The 20500-nt window shown below is 38.2% G+C and overlaps 2 protein-coding genes across 8 annotated transcripts in view; one reads left to right on the top strand and one right to left on the bottom strand.

Annotated features, from left to right (window-relative positions):
• The window catches only part of AP4S1 (adaptor related protein complex 4 subunit sigma 1), a 45408-nt gene extending 31654 nt beyond the window's left edge, over window positions 1-13754 (top strand). For all 3 annotated transcript variants that reach the window (XM_059723028.1, XM_006263025.4, XM_059723029.1), the window contains 3 exons: window positions 540-608; window positions 3436-3447; window positions 12789-13754. In XM_059723028.1, the coding sequence (XP_059579011.1) occupies window positions 540-608; window positions 3436-3447; window positions 12789-12917 (210 nt within the window). In that variant the 3' untranslated portion in view covers window positions 12918-13754. The remainder of the gene's footprint in view (window positions 1-539; window positions 609-3435; window positions 3448-12788) is intronic.
• A 3403-nt stretch (window positions 13755-17157) lies between these two features.
• The window catches only part of HECTD1 (HECT domain E3 ubiquitin protein ligase 1), a 95659-nt gene continuing 92316 nt past the window's right edge, over window positions 17158-20500 (bottom strand). For all 5 annotated transcript variants that reach the window (XM_059723021.1, XM_059723020.1, XM_059723018.1 and 2 more), the window contains 4 exons: window positions 20398-20491; window positions 19710-19860; window positions 18525-18669; window positions 17158-18131 (listed from right to left, as the gene is read on the bottom strand). In XM_059723021.1, coding sequence (XP_059579004.1) covers window positions 17994-18131; window positions 18525-18669; window positions 19710-19860; window positions 20398-20491 — 528 coding nt within the window. In that variant the 3' untranslated portion in view covers window positions 17158-17993. The remainder of the gene's footprint in view (window positions 18132-18524; window positions 18670-19709; window positions 19861-20397; window positions 20492-20500) is intronic.

Consider the following 20500-nt stretch of genomic DNA (forward strand, 5'->3'; position numbering starts at 1 on the left):
TACATCTTAGAGCAAGTTGTTCAACTCTGATGTATTACAGAACAATAATTTATATATATTTTTGAAGTAGCTACTAGAGGTATGTCAACACTGCAGTTGGAAGTTGTGACTGCACCATGGGTAATGTACTAAAACTGGCTCTTTTAATTTAACTAGCATGGGCAACAACACCAGTAAAGATAAGATGATACAAACATCAGCACTAGCTATACCAGCTTGTTAGAGACCCAGGGTCCTTAGTCATCTGACCTGCAATGAAGCTTATGCCAATGTGTCTGTATTGCTACCATTACTTAAACTAGTTTGATTAATGCTAGCTGAAGTGTATATACCCAGCTGCAGTACATAGACATATCTTTAAGAGTAGCTAAAGATTGTGCATTAACCGATGCCACTTCACGACTACTTTCCAACTGCTTTTCAAACGCTCATCTCATATGAAAATAGAATCTTTAAGAGTGGCACATTGCATCTATATTACATTACATATATAGTATGTCTATTCATTTAATATTTGTTTGCTTTCCATTTAATTTCAGAATGAGATGGCTGTATATGAACTAATTCATAATTTTGTGGAGGTTTTGGATAAATATTTCAGCAGAGTGGTAAGACCTGGAATCCATTACACCATGATTCTTCTCTTTGAAAACTTTAGTGAAGAGATTATTCACTAATGCTTAAAGTTGTCAATTACTTTATAACGTACAATGATAAAAGCATACATGGCCTGTAAACTGTCTGTCAGCGAGTGCAAAAATATTTCTGCTAGACCAGCTTTCTTACTGGCTTATCCCCCTAGAGGTCCTTCTAGGGAACTGAAGCATCCCACGCTGATATCAACACTAGCCTTTAAGTTAGCTGTTTTTATATTTGTTCTGAAAAATCCCCAAATAAGCTTCTCTGGTGCTAGAAATGGTGAAATCACTAGTGTATGCAGGGCACTGACAGTCACCTGGACTGAGAAGCTTAACACAAAGCAGTGATTGAAACATCAACTGCATCCCACTATTGCTACTACTAGTAGCATTGCAACAGTGGGAATTTAAGACTGGTATATACAAAATCATAAAGTTAAGGAATCAAATTCAAACATGGTTCCAGTAAAAAAAATCACACTGGTTTCTTACAAAGTTTGGCCAGCCAGCATGGTGGTCCTAGACTAGAGTAAATCTATTGAATGTGGTTCTGCTACTATTTGATACAGGATGAATGAACCTGGTTAGAAGCAGGCTTAGCTAAAATTTTGTTTACACAGAGTTTCAACGTGGTAACCTTTGCGTGCTATCCTTCCTCTTCCCTGATTCAAGTTGGTGAATGGCCTCTGTATAACAAAATATTGCTTCTTTCAGAATCTATCATCTCCATGGTATGCCATTGATAATAGCACATGCTAAAAAATCACCATGTCCCCTCTGATTTCCCAATACTAGTGCAAACATTTCTTACAATAGAAATAGGCCATTTGAACTAATCGTGTAAATTCAACGTCACAAGAAATAACCTTCCCGGAACACCTCACTATTACGATGCTGGGCAACCTCCCAACTAACCCTATCATGCTGAAAATTGGCCACCACAGGATATCCCATTTCTTTACTGCACTTAGTTTAGAAATTCTTTGTTAAATCTGCTCTGATGGCAGTCACTACCGAGGCACTGACATAAGCAAACAAATTTGATTTTTCATATGCAGTAGAATTTACTAGCACTTATTTGCCCGATTGAACTAAGCCTAGTGCCAGCTGTTTCCCAGGTTTAACTTTTTCAGCCATGACAGTATAAACTAGACTTAGTTTTAAAACAGCTATTTTCTAATAACTCTTAAGGCAAACTTGTAAATCTGCTACATTTACCAACTGTTACACAGCCATTACTTGAAAGTGTACATAGTCTAAAAACTGAGGGTTGTTGACAATGTACTGAATACATTATAGCACAGAGGTTGGCATTTCTCAAAGCAGTTAGGCTTTAAAACTGTGAGGACTGAAAAGGGGAGTGGGTCAGAGAAATCACATACCATACCATAGTTCTATTTTTAATAGCATATAACACATAGAATAAATAGCAGGCCACTGAATAGCAGAGCTATAATTCCAACTTGAGGTTCTGGTAGAAACCACAGAGCAAAGGGAATACATCTGTCCTGTACTAGATTAATGTATAGTATTTTAACAGCAACCTACATTCTGATTATGACAACAGAAAAAGGGAAAGATAAACAGAACTGTGGGAAAGAAAAGAACATCTGTCCTCCTCTGGAGGAACATTTTGTCATCTTTATATTTTTAGGTTTGTGAGTTTTAAACATTCTTGCACAAGCTATTTTTATCTAATGGAGTTTCCAGAGCTTAAATTCAGATATCAGACCTTATGCTGATGTACTGAAGTAAATACTCACAGAATGAGGGGCAAGTTTTCAAAGATGCCTGTGGGATTGAACTCTGCCTCTCCTTATATAGGAGCTACATAACTAGAACCTCCGCAGAGTGTGGAATACATGCCTCCCCTTTTTTCAATAAAGAGTTTTAATTATGAGGATAAACTGAATAAATCTTTCTCAAATTCTGATCTTATCATACATTATAAACCTTTTAAACAAGGAATGTCAGTAATTTAGTGGTGAGAATGGAATTAAGGAGAGAACACTTCAATTTTGATCCACAGCTACCAAGTTAAGACGTGAAATTCTCACATTGCAGCAGCACTATGTCAATAGGATCCTGGCATCACAGTCAAGGATAGAATACAGGACCTCCAAGAAAAGGCAAAGAAGCCCTACGGAGCTTTATGTTCCCCTCCAGGCAGACCATAGGAAGCATCAACCTCCTTGGATAGAAACTTAATCCCTGAGGAGGGAAGGGATGAGCTCCAGTGCCTGGAACAGAATGCCCTTTAAACTTCAGGGACCTGCAGTTCAAAAACTGTACAGCAACCCCCCTTCTGTAGTACGGCACTGCACCATTCAACAATAACAAGTATGCACCTTAGCTAGATGTTTCTGCTACAATATGTAGAGATTTAATTACCAATGTTTATACCATCTTTAAACAATCCTTACTAAACTTCTGAGTTACTACCCTTTTTAGTGGTTGGGGGTGGCAGTGGGGTTTACATGCTCAAGTATACTATTTCTGGCTGTATTTCTTCAGATTTGTGAATTCATATCTTCAGAGAAGTTTTAACAGTTAGCAACTATAATTCTCTGAAGTTTATTTTTTTTAGCGGGAGATTAAATTCTAAGGAATCTAAGTTTGTCAAGAAAGATGGGATAATGTATCATTGTGTAAAGCATGCTATAACTATATCTGTGTCCTTCCAGAACTTTTCTTCTTCCACAGGACAAATAGCTTTTAATGCTTTATGACCATGAGGTTAACGATAATCCATACATTGACAACTAAAACTAATACCTACTTATCTTTTCTCTTCCAGAGTGAATTAGATGTATCCTTTTCAGTATTACAAATCCATTTATCTTTTTCCATGTTCCAACTGTTACCTGCTTTTGTGGCACTATTTGGCAGGCATTCAAGATAAAGTAGTACCATGTCAACAAATGAATACTGCAGGTAGAATAATTGGTACATTCCTGGGGCCCAGTAGAGAAAGTGCCTGCTGCTGATGCCAGTGAAGTCTCCTTGCTTAAGAGTCTTTACATCAACCTAAAAACAATGCTAGTTTGAAGCTAATTCTTTATGAAGGTAACTTGGTAAGTGAGACAGAGGGCTTGCTAACATAAAAGATTTATAATCACAATGTTTGGATATAAGGAAGTAAAAGAAGGGTTGTTTTTTGTTCTACGGATTTTTTTTTAATTTACAGTAAAATAAATATTGAAATAGATTACTAAAACCAAAGGAGTGAATATTATAGCAATACCATGAGACCCTAGATATATGACAGTTTACACTAGTATAATTGGTTTTATGCCAATGTCAAATGTGAGTGGACATGTGATATGCAGCTCTGAGCCAGTGTAATTCACTCAAAGCCAGTGTAGACTTACCCTGAGAAAAATAAGGATAAAACTACACTGGTATAATTTTTCCCAGCATAGCTATTTCGCATTCACAACTTACCCCTAGGCAGACATTCATTCATGGTAAACATACTACCATATTGTAAATCCAGGACAAATGCTGCCGTGGAGTCATGCAGCCCAGGGCTGGGACCAGGACTTAACGTTCCCATTTCATAACTGACTTGTCCAGTTAGGGACAGGTGATCACCCTGTGTCAGAGTGGCCTCTTGTAGAAAATCATTTGCCTGGTAATGTAAATGGAGGTTTATGGGATTTAGGACTAAGTTACTAATCACCTTTTATAATATCATCTTCAAAAAAGGTTTCTACATCCATCATATGCAACTCCTAGAGCAAGTAATGGCCAGTGCATCTCCCCTGACATTAGGCTTGTCATTGATTTTGCAGGGCATTATTATACTTTTTTTTTTTATTATCTTGGAGCATTTTTTAAATAAAACATTTCCCAACACATTAAAATGTTGTTGTCTAATTAGAAAAGGTAAAACCCTTGTGCGAGTTGGGAGCACATGTAAAATAGGGAAACCAATTCCTAGACATGCTGAATAAAGTATTGTATTGGGGTAGTATTGAGGTGACCCTTCAGTGCTGTTTACCTTTTTTGTTTTTTAACAGAAATTTGAGCAACAAACAGGCAGAAAAAATGATGCAACAAATGGGCTACAAGTACTTGAGACAGATGTTACTGAAATGCAAACAGTATTCCATCAAACTGCTATTTATAGCACATAAAATAGAAACCCCGCTTGGGACCAGATCATTTCCTTTGCCAAATACTCTGAGCTAACTCTCAAATGTAGATTCACAATACCTTATGAAGGAAGTATAATTTGAATGCCTGTAAGCATATATGCAATATTTACAGACTCTTTGTATACTGGACATCTGGCTAGAGCCCATCGTGATTTCCTGTCTCTATAGTAACAATAATGTTGCCACATGAAGCCGTTTATAAAAGCAATAGGGCTAGATTCTAATCCACCTATTAGCGTGATCTTGTTCTGATCTGCTCAAATCCCTGAAAAACACTTAGCACACAAGGTGTGTTGATCCTCCTGCTTGCTGTTTTTTGTGACATTAGGGTTAAGGGTAAGATGATGATATTTTAAACCAGTGGTTCCCATCCTTTTTTTGCCATGACCTGCTGCTGGGAGCAGAGTGCGCTGGCAGCGGTCCAGGGCTGGGGGAGCTCCCAGCATGTGACACGGCTCATCCTTTGTGTGCAGTACCCACAGCCCTCATTCGGGTTGTGACCCGAAGTTGGGAACCGCTGTTTTAAACAGTTTTTTCAGGGACTTTAGCAGGGTGGAATTGGATCACATGTAGGTGCCTAATAGGCAGAATAAGATCTGGCCCAGACTTGATGTTTTTAACAATAAGATTTACTAAAGGAAATAAAGATCAGCAGATACTCCAAATATATCATTCATCAGGAACCAGGAGTTCTCCCTCCTGTGAAGGGCCTTTCACTGAAGACAGTTTCCACATGCAGTGCCACCCTAGCATAATTATGCTGCGTCCAGTTGCAGAGGTAGCATACACACAGGAAGCATGGCATGTCTCAGCATAGCAGTGCCTTATGTCATAGAGCAAGGATGTTAAACATACAGCCCATGAGCCATATCTAGCCCATAGAACCCTATGATTTGACTCTCAGCTTGACCCTGTGACCCACATGGCCAGAGTAGCCAATCTGGAATGCAGGCTGGACCCAGAGTTGTGGATGCTGCATGCAGGACAGGGGATTGGCCTAGGTATAGGCATGCAGTGATCACTGGCCCTGAGGCTGATCTGAATTGGGCCAGGCCAGGGACAGTGTCCAGGGTCAGTTGGCAGGGCACCACATATAGCATGTCCCCCCATGCTGGCCCCACACTACATGCAGTGCGGCCCACTGGTCCAACCCCATGCACTGCATGCAGCCTGCACTAGCCCTGCTCTGCACTGCATATGGTGCATAAATTGGCCCTGATGCTATGGGCACTTGCATGCAGCTGAAGATCTAAGGCATGGGCTGCCTGGGGCACCTCACTGGACAGGGCCATACCTTGATTCTGGTGCATGGTCCTGATCCAGGCCACATACCAACACTTAGCCAGAGGGGCTGGTTGACTTGGACACCCCTGTCATGTTGGTATAGCCTTAGTTAGTTGGCCTGAACTTTTCTAAGTACCTCCATGTAAGTCAGTTCTTAGGTATAAATGTTGCTGCTATAGTCCCAAAAAACAGAACTTTTGTACACACATTCAAATGATCTGGGAGAATTCTTCCGGGTTTGTTTTCCTAGTAGACAAAGGAGACATCTGAAAAAACATTTGAATGCCAATCCCCTGAAGAGCAGAAAGCTTGCAGTGCTGACACTGTGAACCCACAGGGCCCCTGTACACACATCTCAGTGTGCTCTGCAGGCTCCCTCAGTCTTCTCAGAGACAGATGGCAGCAGTAAACAGGACAGCCCTGATAGGTCACAACATAGTTCTTCAGTATCCCAACCAATCTCAGAAAATAATCTGTATAGAAATTCATTCTCTCAAGAGAAACTCTCCTGGGAGTGATTTAGTTCTAAAAGTTCTCAGGTTATTTTTTCCCCCTTAATTGGTCATTTCTGCTCCGGGAGAAAAAATCTGAACTTCTATACACTCATAGTTTCTCCTGGAAAAACAGAGAGTCTCCCAGGAGAAACTGAATGTCTGTACATGGCCAGAGAACTATATACTGTGCTAGAAGCCAAGGCCTTTTGCTGCCATTTTATTAAGTCTTTGATCCAAATTTATATTTGTCCATCCTTCTCCTCTATCTGTAACAATCCTTATTATTGCAAATACATCGCAATCTAAAAGCTCCCATCTAGGTCAAAATATGGTAAGTTACATCCCCTTAGATGTAACCTTTTCCCCAGAGACATCTTTCTTTTGAAAGGGATGTACCAAAATGAGATTCTGCATGTATCCATACCCACTCTCAACTACTCTCAAACCCCTTCAAGCAATAGAAAAAGGACTGAGATAACCCAAGCTTAATGCAAAGAATCCCCAGTAATAAATCAGCAAAATCCCAATTGAATACAAATGCTGTTACTAGTGCACAACTGAAGATACTACAGCAAAACCAAGATGTGCAATACCTAGAAAACCAGTTCTCCAATTTGAAACAAGTTTAGCTTTAATTGTTGCCAAGAGAATCTATTACAAATGAAAATATCATTCTGATCCCATCTAAGACCCTATATATGTCATGCAAATTGACCTAAAGTCTATTGACCAATCAGGGAATGGATGAAGAGAATGAATGGAGGAAATAAAATCTCCTGGAAATAATATATGCTTTCCTGCAGTCACAAAGCCTATGTGAATGAAAAAGAACCTTTTGGGGGAATGCTAAAGTTTAACTTATTTCCTGTCCTTCCATTTGTAATGATGTACACTTAAAAGGGAAAAAAAATGGTGAAAACTGCATCAAAAGTAAAAGACAGGATGCAGGTTTTTCCTACTAAATTTAAAATAGGAAAACTTCATTGTCAGGAGTGAAAACTTATATAAGTTATATATATAATTTTTTTTTTTTTTAAACCAGCTACTTAATTTTTGGCGGCAATCCCAAAAACCACTTATGCATAAGCTTAGTTTTAAGCACGAGTAATCTAATTATTGATTTCAGTAGGACTACTCATGTGTCTAAAGTGCATATAAGTGTTTGCAAAAACACAACCTTAAATATATTACACATAGCAACAAGAAAAATGGATTAATACTAGTCGATTAAAGGGGGTGTTTTAGACAACTACTTTGAGTTCTGAGCAAATGTTTGTTTTGGAAGCAACCTTTATATGTGAACTGGAGAGGGAGGCAGTTGGAAACAGCGTTTTTAACAAGTTTCCATTTTGTGTGGGAATTAGTCATTTGCAGAATTAAGAGTTTAGGTGAAACTATGATCAGGAACATTTCCAAAATTATATTTTACAAAATTGCTGCCTGATACTTGTGTTGAGACCATTTGAATGGACAGTGCTAATACAACAATTGAAAAGTTGCTCTGGAGTATGTTAATACCACTGATAAGCTCAATTTCTGTGTATAAGAAAAATGGGTGGAATTTTATTAAGCCCTTGAAACAGCTGCAGTTCAACTAGTGTGGGAGCCACTTGTGTGTGCTATGAGTCACAAAAGAAATTTTAAAAAGTGACAATTGAAAGTGTTTTCACAGCAGTGTTGTGTGGACAAGATGCTGTTACGTGTAGGAGTTATAAAAATTAAGAAAAGTTGGTTTCCTACATTTTAAATTGGGAAAACAAGGTTCTTTCTGAACCAGGTATTAGCCTTCTGAGGGGAAAAGCAAGTGGTTAGGTTTCTAGGTGGAGCCCTAGAGAACCAGTTTTCTGGAGAACAATTTCCCGATTTAAGAAAATCAAATCCCAATGTGATTGACCTACTATACATTTTCTAGGACAGCTGAGATGTTGATCTAGGGAAGTTCTCATGTGAATCTATCAAACACTCATGGCCACTGAAGTAGCATTTTCAGGATAGAGCATTTTTAGGTAATTAGGAGAAAAGTTACAATGTTTCACTGTTGGTTAACTAGTAGTTTACACTGAATATTAATAAGGCTAAAATTTAATTTATAAAGGCAAAACAATCGGATACAGTGGAGAATATACAGGTACCATCTCTCTCCTATTTAATACTAGATATATAATTTCAGCAAACACATGGTGGCAATTTTCACAATGCATCAAATGCCTCTTAGTGACTGAAATTTCCAATCCATTAGATAGTCCAAACGTTACTAAAGAAGTTAGTAAAGATGAAGTCAAGCCTCTTAGTGTTATAGGACTCAGTAGGTCTTACGTTAAGGTTAACATTAAGTATAACCATAATTAATCTAATTTGTGGCTAAAAGGGAAGGAAGTCTGAATTTTATATCAGCTAGGTACAGTATACAGAAACAAACCATCTATACATAAGTTCTCATGTTGTGGGCTACAGAGCACATGTTAGTGTTGCTGGGACTGTGGCCATCACAAGGTGCCAGCTCCTCCTCATTATTGGTTCAGAATCAATGGGTGTTTTTAGACGTGTTCCAGGTGTGGGCATGTGCCTTAGAGTGGCTCTGAGAGCTGCTCTAATTAAAGTGCCTCAGGTGTCTTGAGCATGAGCATCCCTGCGCTTCAAAATGGCAGTGGGAGTTCTTTAAAGCTCATTGTACGAGCTGTAAAAGCAGCCCCACTGCCATTTTGAACCATGGGGATGCCAATAAGTGAAAAAGAGGCTGTTGGAGCACGCTAATTATCATGCTCCAGCTGACTTGATTAACTGAGTCTGCTCCAACGCACTGTAGTTACAGCGCATCAAAGCAGCCTCCCTGCACATCTACAGGCACTCATACTCCTGACAGAATGGTCAACTGATCCAAAACAGTTCAGTGTTTAATCAGGAACATCATGAGAAAATGAGGTGGAGATGGAATTGAGAAGAGAAGCCTGAATATTTGATTCAGAAATGGGAGTGAACAAAAGTGCATAGACATATACAAATCAAGGTGAGAGATGTTTCTTTGATGGTAAGCTCGTATCTAAATTGACTGTTGTAAGGAGTGGAAAGTGTCTTGACAGAATAGAGCTAGAAGGTTACAAGTGGGAAGGTGTTGCTGCCACCTCACTTTTTGTAACAGAAACTGACCTCTGGGCATCCAGGTTTTGTTTGTCTTTGATTGTTACTTACAAAGGAAAGTCAATGCCATTCATTTTAAACAAACTCATATTAACCTGAAACTTCAGGATCTTGAATTCTGTCATTGGGTCAGAATGCAACTGACACAGGCATATAGGGTGCCTATACATGTGCTCCAACCTGTTCCAGTTTGAACATATCAGAGCAGACTCAGTTAATGGATTGAGTCTGCTGGAGCATTCGAATTAAAATGCTCCAGTGTGCTGCAGCATCACATTCATTCAGCATCCCACATCTCAAAATGGCAGCAGGGGTGCTTTAACTAAAACTCAAACTTTAGTTAGTTAAAGCACCCCTGCAGCCAATTTTGAAATGCAGGACAATGAATGCATGCGATACTATGGCATTTTAATATGAGAGGCTCTCCCAGAGCCAGTCTAATTAAAGCACCTCCTCCCCACCCCCTTCCCGGAGCATGTATATATACATCCATAAAGACAGACAATCTCCCTCAGGTGAGAGAGAAACTTTTTGGGAAATACTTTGGCATAAGAGCAGTGATTGATGTCTTTATCCAGGGAACCTGGTTTAGAGAATACAAGTTCTTCTCCCCTCCTCTGTTTTCAGAAGAAATATTCCTTGCTTGTAAAATTAAAAGGAATGTAGCAGCGTTTTGAGGACTTTTCCCAAGCTTGAGTAGATTAATATCAAAACTTGGCCCTGGGTCATCCTTTCTAGATGCAGAGCTTTGCCTCAAAGTAGTACTGAATAGGAACTCAAGGATTGCTATTCTTTCTACTAGTATTTAATTTTTTTGTACCAGAAATGCTGTAACTGTTTTCAAGCTAAAATATTGCTAGGACAGTGATATTTGTTTGAAAAGTATATGGAGATACATCTACTAATACATCAAATACAGTAGATGCATCTCAAGCCTACCAGCTCAAAGGAGACAGATGGCTACATTCTCCTCACAGACTTCAAAGGCTGGATTTTTAAAGGTTTTTGGGCATTGCTCTTTCTCTGGCCTTATAGAGGTTGCATTCTTGGCTGAAGTACAGACTCAGCATCAAATCAGTGAGATTGGGGAGTGCTCCCAGACAGCCCAACCTCTAGCTTGTAATTAAATCCCGCTCCTTGCACAGTGAGAGACGTGGATTTGAAGCTTGTATGGAGGAAGAATTTAACCCAGGTCTTCTACTTTCTGGAGGATGTACTATAACCACTGGACTATTATCTAAAAGGTTGATGATACCACCACCACATCATTTTGAAAGAATGAACTAGTCATCTCTACCCAAAGGAATGGATTAAGACACTGAAGTACAGTAAGAGGTTTCAGGTTCTGAACGCTGGTCTCAGATAGGTGCTTATCTGCAGCCCTAAGTTAGGTGCCTCTTTGCAATGTTTCCCTTGGCTGGCTTAGTTAATGCACCTAAGTCAATTGTGGAAATTCTGCTTCTACAGCAGGTGTCTAAAAGCATGGTGGTGTTCATAGTTACCAACGTTTCTCTATAGTTTTGGACCGTAGAAGCTTTCAGTGTGACCAACTCCCATAAATCACTTTTTAAATTAGGACTTAGGCCTTGCATTGGTGAGCAGAGCAATGCTTATGCACCTGTTAAAACTTAGGTCTCCAGCTACATTGCAGGGTTCCATAGAGCCCTGAAAACTAAGAGAGAACAATCTGACCATCTGTCTTCCTTAGCTCGTGCCATACTATTGAATAACGACACTAGCAAACAAGCTCCTGGAAGCAGAAATATTGAAGGTGAAAAAAAGAAAGTTGTTGAAAGATGCATTTGCAAACTGGAACGTAAAGCATCCTTCTGGCTCCACTGCAATAGCTGGAATCTCTGACATACAGCCAAGATCTAGAAGGAGCAAAGCTGAAGCTATGATTGATCTATTGAGCAAAGGAAAAAAAAAAAAAGACTAAAGAGCAGCAACAGGTGGGGACAAGGCAGAAGGAAGGTTAAGTTCTTTCTATGCAGAATTGTGCTGAATCAGGGGGCCAGCCATGATAATGCCTCCCTTGTAGTGTTTTCATGACAATTCCCATCTCATAGATGAGAGATCAATAGAAAGAGCAAGATATGTTCTTACTAAAACTTTTTTCCTCCACATCATATTTATTCAGTTACTGCACATGGAATGGTATCCAACTTCTTTATTTGCTGGTATAAAATGTGCCAAGACAGAAGCAATTAAGAGACCGTGATTAAACAGATACACTAGTGGACAAGGCACACAACACAGAAGTACACTTTTATATTGTTTCAAATTGTCCTTCAGCTTTTTTTTTTCTATGTATACTGAAGGTCCTAAACATGTCTGCAAAATGATAACCATTTAAACACGAACCTTTTATTAAATTCTACTTAAGGAGATATCAGCAAAATCACTGTTATTTATACACAACTATAGTAGGTTAATACCTTCCTATTTCATATCAGCTTATTCAACTTGATAAGCTATTTTCCATTAGCCTAAACAAATGGTGTAGGAGTAGAAATAAAATATAGATACAAGGGTCAACTTTAACATTTAACTGTAACTGATATTTACAAGTAGACTAAAATAATTATTTTGGTTAGCTGAAATGAAGAATATAAGATTTACATTTCCAATCTTCTTCACTTTCCTGTCTTGCTGGTAGTATTATGCACCCATGGGAATCTAAAATTATTTTTCCATAACATTAGAGGCAATTGGAAGTAACCTCATATCAGCCCATCTAAAAACGTTATGCAAGTATTAATTCTTCACGTTATTACACTGTTAATTCCTAAACTAGTTTAATAGAAGACTGCAGTTTTTCATTCCCATTGATACTGCCACATGAATAACAAGGTCAAAAGCATTATTTCTGAAATGTACATTAGCTCCAGTAAAATTTATTAGATAATCTCAAACTCTAAATTTACAAATACCTCTTTTTGGAAGCTTTAATCAGGGAAGAGGGTTGGGAACATTAGACACATGAAGTGGGCAGATAACATTTCCAATGTAGTTATCCTCACATTGCTCAGTACTTGTAAGTAAAAAAAATACTTAACTTGAAATACTTCTAGATAATGTTCAACTTGGATAGAGTGCACATAATTTTGGATGAAATGGTGTTAAATGGATGCATCGTGGAAACAAACAGGAGTAGAATTCTTGCACCTTTACTTGTTCTTGACAAAATGGCAGAAACTTAGAAACAGACAAGCCTGTTGAAGAACATATTTTACAAAGAAAACATCAAGGCCATCCTCTACAGCTGTTTCTTGAGACTTCAGAAGGACAAATCTTGCAATATTCAAACTGATTGAAACATGTTGAAGATGCAGTTAATCAAGAAATCTAGTTCCATTTCCTTTTATCTATACAACAAAATACTTGAATACCAAAAGATAAAACAAATGTGAACAAAAGGAAAAAGCTTTAAGCAAAGCAACAAATTTCAGTTGACACAGCAGCTGTCCTTCTAATAAATTAAGTATTTGTTTTGGTATTTGCAGTTCTATTAGAGAAACATCTTTAGAGTTGTCTTCATGGATCTCTTTGGTTTATGTACTGTATTCATGCCAAAACTAGGAGTTGGTAGGGGTGGAAAGGAGCTGAAAAAATTAGTATAATCCCAAATTAGTTTCTATGCTTGCTTTAATATACCAATATATATTTTTGTTGCTGTAAGTACATAGCTTAAGATCTTATTGTTCTGCATCTGTATGACCAGTCTTCTGCTGGATTTCAGCTTCACAGGAACAAATTTGCTTTTTCATAGGAGTGACTGCCATAAAGCCTGTTTACATTTACTCAGATTTTATACTGAAGGGAATGTTAAAAATTTCTAAGTACTGTGCAAATTGTAATCCAAGTATTGAGGCAGTTAAGAACCATTATGTCAATAAAAATGAACAAAGATGATAAAATAAGGTTTGGCTACGTCTCATGCTCAAGAGGAAGCTGCTACTTTGTAAATTTATTTTTTTATTATTTTAATGCTTAGGTATTTGCTTCTAAGCATGAAAATAAACACTCTTTCCCCTTAATCTGGTGTTTTTTTCTCTCATATTTATACTATAGTTTTGTTCACAACATTACCACTCAGGTCCGCAGCACCACAGCATAAAGGATTGCCGGTCATGGGAACTCGCAGTTTACAACACTTAACCTTGGAATCATAACACAAAACTGTTTTTCCTCCTCCACTGACCATCGATTCCCCCTTCTGCCCAACACACACTAAACTAAATGCCTGATATGCTGCATCAAAGGGGCAAGTTATCCTTGGTTCTGCTTCAAAACATGATTACCTCGTTCTTTCCCTGTGTACAAGTTAGAGAAACCAGGGCAGGAAATCCTATTGTAACAGAAAACATATAACAAAGAAATATCACAAACATCATCATACTTTATCACGCTAGGTCATAAAAAAAGAGAAGCTGAAGATGCTCATATAAGAAATATGGTATGGTTGGTATTGCTGTAACTTGATGGTGAAAATGGGGTTTATGACTGAAACCCTGAAATCAATTATTACAACTTATGCTATGAGGATAAAATGGGAAAGGGAATGATAGCACCTCCCACAAGAAATACCCTTTCCTGTTAAAGAGTCACAGGCTTATTGAGATCACAGGACACTGAATGCTCGCAAATACACTTGTCAGTAATAAAACTAGGTGGTGGGATTCTAGTGGACATGCATTACTGACTGCCTCATCTCAAACAGCAAGAAGAAACTGCTTCTTAAAAATCTGTCTATAAATGTGTAGGATGAAGAAAATGTGTTGTCATGGGTGACTTCAACCTTGGGGACACCTTGTCATCTATTGTGGACAGCAACTAAATGCTAGATAAGGTCTTATTCTGCCAGCTGCACAACTTAATATTGCACCTCATGCTGATGGATAAGGAAAAAATAAATAGCCCAGCTAAAAATTTGCATTTGCCTAGGCACCAGTGATCATGATCACTGGCAAATAGAATGTGTTTGGAAATTGAAAACGTCCGATGCAATAAAACCTAAAAACTTCATATAAAAGGATAGAAAAAAGTGGAAGTAAAGGGCAATGACTATAACGTGATGTTAAAATATGTAGGCAACTCGTAAGGGAAGCCAAAGGAACAATAAAATACATGTGGCCACAATTAAAAGGTAAGGTATTTTTTAAAAATATATTGGGAATAAGAAAACCCCCAGGCCCAAAATCGGCTCATTGCTACATGCAGATTGTAAATAGCAATGTCAGGAAGGCAGAAATATTTAATAGATATTTTTATTCTTTATTTGTAATGAAGGAGGATCACGTACCCATCCTATGTACTGCTGAGGATGGAGTAGAAAGTTTATGATCTGCAACAAAGGAGAATGTAAGGGGGCATCTGCTGAAGTTATTTTCAAACCAATTTATACCAGTCTTAAAGGAAATGAGGAGCTTTCATATCCCCACCCCATCCGCCAGCACATCTTTTCAAGATTTGTTAAGGACTGGAAGACTGCTAATGCAGTTGCAATATTGAAAAGGAATGACCAGATGCTGGTTAGCTGGATTTCAATCCCAGATAAAATAACGTTATGGTTAATTTGGCTTCTTTTGGAGACTCTCTCAAAGACCTAGATTTAAAATGTAATTAGTGTTACAGATGGTTCATGGAAGGTTGATCTTACTAGAGAAACTTATTGTTTTATTCTGACATGATTATAGGTCTGGCTGATAAAGACATCTGGTGTTGTATAGCATGTACTCCTTGGATTTCTCCCAGGCATTTATGTATATTCAAAGATGGACATTTGTGGGGGTCCTATTTGGCCTTAGAATCTATTAAACTGTTTATCTTCTTCTTTGGGCTAAACAAGGTTGCCTGAATGTCAGCACTGAAAACTCTTCATTAAAGCAATGAGGGATGAGATCTGATATGTGATTAGGGACCTCTGCTGGTTATCTGCAAGTATGTATGTATCTTGTACCATGCTGTATAAATCACTGTGAAACTCATGGAAATTGGAAGAAGAGGGTATTTTACCTCTTAAGGAAAAGGATTTGAAACTTCATCCCACTTAGTCCAAGCAGAGTGCCTGGACCAAGTCCATGACTACATAAAATGAGGAGTGAACTAGAGTAGTGAGGGGCAAAAACTTTTGAGTGGCAAAAGCCACAAACTAAATCCCATCACTTCCTCAATTGTCACTCCAATACCACCTGGAGTGGAACGGGGAATAGGGCATTCAGGCATGCTTTGTAGCCCCTCAGCCATCTCAGTGTGGATCTTACCTGGGTCAAGAAAAGCAATTTCTTTGTTCTGTGTGTCACAAAGGGACTTGCCTTCCCCCAGCATTCAGAAGTTCCTGTGAAGCTTTGCTGCTTGTGAAGGTTTTAAGAAATAGGAGCCTCACACACAGGGGAGAGGGGGAGGGGGGCTTTAAAAAGGAAATCTCACCCTGGCCCAGGTCCAGGTGATGGATTCTGGCCTGGTCTCAATGAGGAAAGCTTCCATATCGCCTGCATGGTAGCAGAAGTGAACTTTCCCTGAGGAACATTCAACCAAATTCCTGTCAAGTTTTCCCTAAATACACCAGCTGGGATTTTCTCAATGAAACCTTGATCATACACTGGCTCTAAGCTACTTACCTTGTGATCTGCTCTGTCTGCCAGTTGTGAGGTGGGGAAGTGAGGGTCTCTCCTCACCCCATGCCTCCCCTCCCCCGCCCTAAAAAACCCTCATTTTCTCAATTTTGCAGAAAAATTCCAAAGCCAACAAAGAGGCAGAGTTAATCTTTTTCAAGTGTTGTGAAACCTCTGCTGGAGATCTGATAAGGAATCTGCTTGGTATGTTACTCAGAAGTAAAAAAATTCTGGATTGTTTTTAAAGGATAGGCTTTGGTCCAGGCCCAGAGGAAAGATCCAGGTGACAGAGAAGGGGAGAGCCCAGAAAATGTTGAGACATTAAGGGGACTGAGAAATATGCGTTTCCTTTTTGATGGTTTAGAAAGACTCCAGTAGTAACCTCTTATTTACTTCATCTTCATCAAATCACTTACCGCAAGACATCATTGCACAAGAAAACCAAAACAGGTTTCTTTCCCTCAAAATGCCAAATCAACTGCATTACATGAGGCAGCCCTTCCCTCTAGTGCTATGTGTAATCTTATCTGTCATACAAATATGTTAAAAAAAATACACACTCCAAGCACAGCACACACAAAGTTATCACTGAAAAACAAATTCAAGAAGATACAATACAGAATTATGAATGCCCCGCTTAGCCTCAGGTGAGCTAACACACCAGTCAATTATTTGCTCTATTCCAAATTCCTTTCTTTTTTTTTTAAACTTACAGTTCTTTCATGTGATTGCTTTCCAAATACTTTCATTTAACCAAATCAATAGAAAATATGTAGTCTATATATTCACATTTGGAGAATAGTAACAAAACGTTCAGAGGAGGCAGTTTTGTACGCTGCAAACATTTTAATGATTATTGTTGAGCATACACATTGGAATTTTTTTTTTTAACTTCAAACTGCAACAAGTTAAATAAATGTTTATAATATACAAAGAAAATACAACCAAAGTAAAACTTGCTTTAAGTGTGCCTTGCACCAGGGACCAGTGTTTTTTTTTCTTTTTCTTAAATAGCTTTATTGTTGAGCTGCACAAACACACTTAGGGATTTGATCTTTATAGGAGGGGATTTAAGAAATCAAAATATATTCCCACTTGAAAGAAAACTAAACAGTTGTGCATGATTATATGCAAAAAAAGAAAACACTAAAATACTCCAATAGTGCAGGCACCATTTTAAAAAAGAAAGAGAAAGCTGGAGATGTTCATTAACTCTAGGTTTTAAGGAAGCAGGTTTTTTGACCAGTTAGCTTAAAGCCAGCAAAATAGGGATCAGTGATGGCAACTGTAGTGTACAAGGTATTAAATGACAAACTTTACACAAATACACTGTTAGAAATTTATATCAGTGAACACTGAAAATCTGATGATCTGTTCTTTGGAACAGTCAAACAGAACCACCTTAATATCCAGTCGTGCAAGCCCTTGAAGCATCACACAGTGTTCTGTGCCATTTACTTGCTGGCTGTGTAGTTACAGGGATTTGTTGTGTCATTAGCAGCTAACAAACTTATTCCACATGTTCCTAACGCCCCACAGGTGGAAAAAAAGGCAACTCTCATCAGAGCACAGCGTGGAGATCATATTTTCTGCACACAAACACAAGAGGCTTCACTAGTATAAAAAACAGTTTCTCAGGTCCCATGTGTTGCACTCAGTAACTCAGTTGAGATGAAAGCCTTTTTCCGTAGTAGCAGCTAGTAGGCGCTCTCTCATTATCTCCTCAGAAGAATACTCAGGCAACTTAAGGTAATGCACACATGTATTCACGGATGGATAACTTGCATCTGTAGCATCAACCTGAGGAAAAAAAAAAAAGGATGACAGTTTATACAGAGGGTAGTTGTTCACAGTACTTTATAGACTGATCCTTTGTTCCACAGAATTTAGTCTAGTTCATAAATAAAGGAGGGGGGATTCCAAGGAATGATGGTGGTGATGACACTACTCCTACACTACATCCACTACTAATACTTGTTTGGTATTTAGTTTACAAACACTTTTAATTAATTGCTTCATAAGAACATGAAGTTGGAGGAAAGAACTGATTTAGAAGTTACAATCAAAAGGATAACAGGCAATAATGAGCATTGATGAGGTTAAGAAAAGTAACAATGTTTCTTACTGAAGTGGCAAAGGTTGTTTTTTTTAAGCAAAGAGCTGCTGTAGAAAGGTACCCCAAACAGCCCATACCTTGCGTACAACAGTGAGGCGGGGGTGTAAGTTAGCCAGTCCTCCTGGTGGAAGTGTTGAACAGCCAGTAGTGAACTGAAGAAAGGCTTTTCTTTCATCTGAAGACATCCCACAAAGCACTCTCACAAACCGAAGGAATCCAGGACTACAGGTAAATGAAAAAAAAAAAAAATCAACAAAAAGTTACTTTGGTGAAGAGAGAAGAATTTTTTGTAATTTTACACTGAAATGAAATTGCTTGCCCAAGCTTAAACAGAAAATCTTTAAAAATAGTGGGGCCCAGATCAGTACTGAATTGAGTATAAAGCATTTATAAAGAATTAAAAGTGAAAACAACAATAAAAAAAATCTTTCCCAAGTATCACATGGCAAAACTTTGGTATGTCTATTAGAGATGGAATTAATCCCAATTTAAGTATTTGTTGAAACTGGCAACCCACAAGGTAAGCACCCTTTTGCACCATGCTGGCAGTGCATAGGGCTTTAAGAGGGTGTATACATTTATTATCTTCACAAAGGCTCTTTACATCACAAGAGCAGTATAAAGAAGCCTTCATGCAAGTAAAAATTCACCAGTCAGTTTCAAATTTCCTGCTTTCCCAATTTATTGGTAACTTAAACCAAAACAAAAATAAGTCTTAGCTTAAACTCTAAGGATTTTCCACAGATAGCATTATTCTTACACCAAGAACTTTGCTCCACCAGGGTTTTTGCACCTTGTCCTTTCACTTATGCAATGATGGGGTCAACAGAAGACCCCTGCTACAGGACATCTTTGATTTATTATGCTCCTTTTGCATTCTGATAACCAAGATAGTTCTAGGAATAAGGATATGCTCCTGCTGAGATGGGAGAGCTTCAAACTTAAATATTGCACTAGGTAAAACAAAGACTGAAGCCATGGCTTCTCAACACTTTACCATAGAAAACATGAATTTACCTTGCCTGCTCTTCTGAATGTGCTGACTCCCCATTTGGGGGGGGGGGTATCTTTTCACCCCAAACATCAAACCCCTCTTCATCCATAATTAAATCTCCACACCTTGCCTGCCATATGTTTATTCTATATTGATTTGCTATTTTACTACCAACAATTCATCCAATTTGGTATAAGGAATACTGTGGATGCTACCACTTGACATGTTTCCTGAATGCTGTTTCATAAAAATTTAATCAAATAGTTACCTCTCTCGTGTGTAACCCAATTTAGGCTCTGTGTAGTTAATGATATCCTCGGCTGCCCAAGAAGGTGACTGATTTCCACAAAGAATCATCTGAACTTCCTCATGGCTGAAGGAACTCAGCTTCTCCATTGGGAAGACTCTATTGAACCCATCTTGATTTATACAGACACAAAGACAAAACCATAAGAATTTAATCTCAAATACTTTAGGTTTTATACATATTACAATCAGCAAGATATAGCTAGTATTTTAAAATGTTTTCTTAGTTAAATCAGTGGAAAAAACAGAATAGCTACAGTTAAGGCAAGAGTAAACAATATTACCAACTTGATTGTTCGCAATTCACAAGTAGGTATGACTAGTCAATACTGCAGCAAGCCTATGCTGTTAGCTGTTTTATAACTACTATGCTGATTAGTTTGGTCTACCCTTCTAAACCTACTGATGCGGAGGCAAAAATTGGGATGTATATACATGTAACTATTTGCTGATAATGTCATGTACAACAACAGCCAATATTTAAAATGTGTTACTATTTCCATTTTCTATCTGTACTAACAAAGACAGTGCCTTGGGCATTATAATCCTTTTTTACTGCATATGGTTTATTTTTAAACACACATTTCTGGAATGTCAAATTAAATCAGAAAACCTTAAGTGCACATATACTATGTCATGGTTAAAGTTACCTCTAAATGCCTCCATCTGTTTCTGTATGCCAGTGTGCATACAGAAGTCAAACATCAGATCCACATACTCCTCTGCATTATCCATCGTTACCATCTATAAAAA

The sequence above is a fragment of the Alligator mississippiensis genome, chromosome 2, assembly GCF_030867095.1.
Source record: "Alligator mississippiensis isolate rAllMis1 chromosome 2, rAllMis1, whole genome shotgun sequence".
Lineage (NCBI taxonomy): Eukaryota > Metazoa > Chordata > Crocodylia > Alligatoridae > Alligator > Alligator mississippiensis.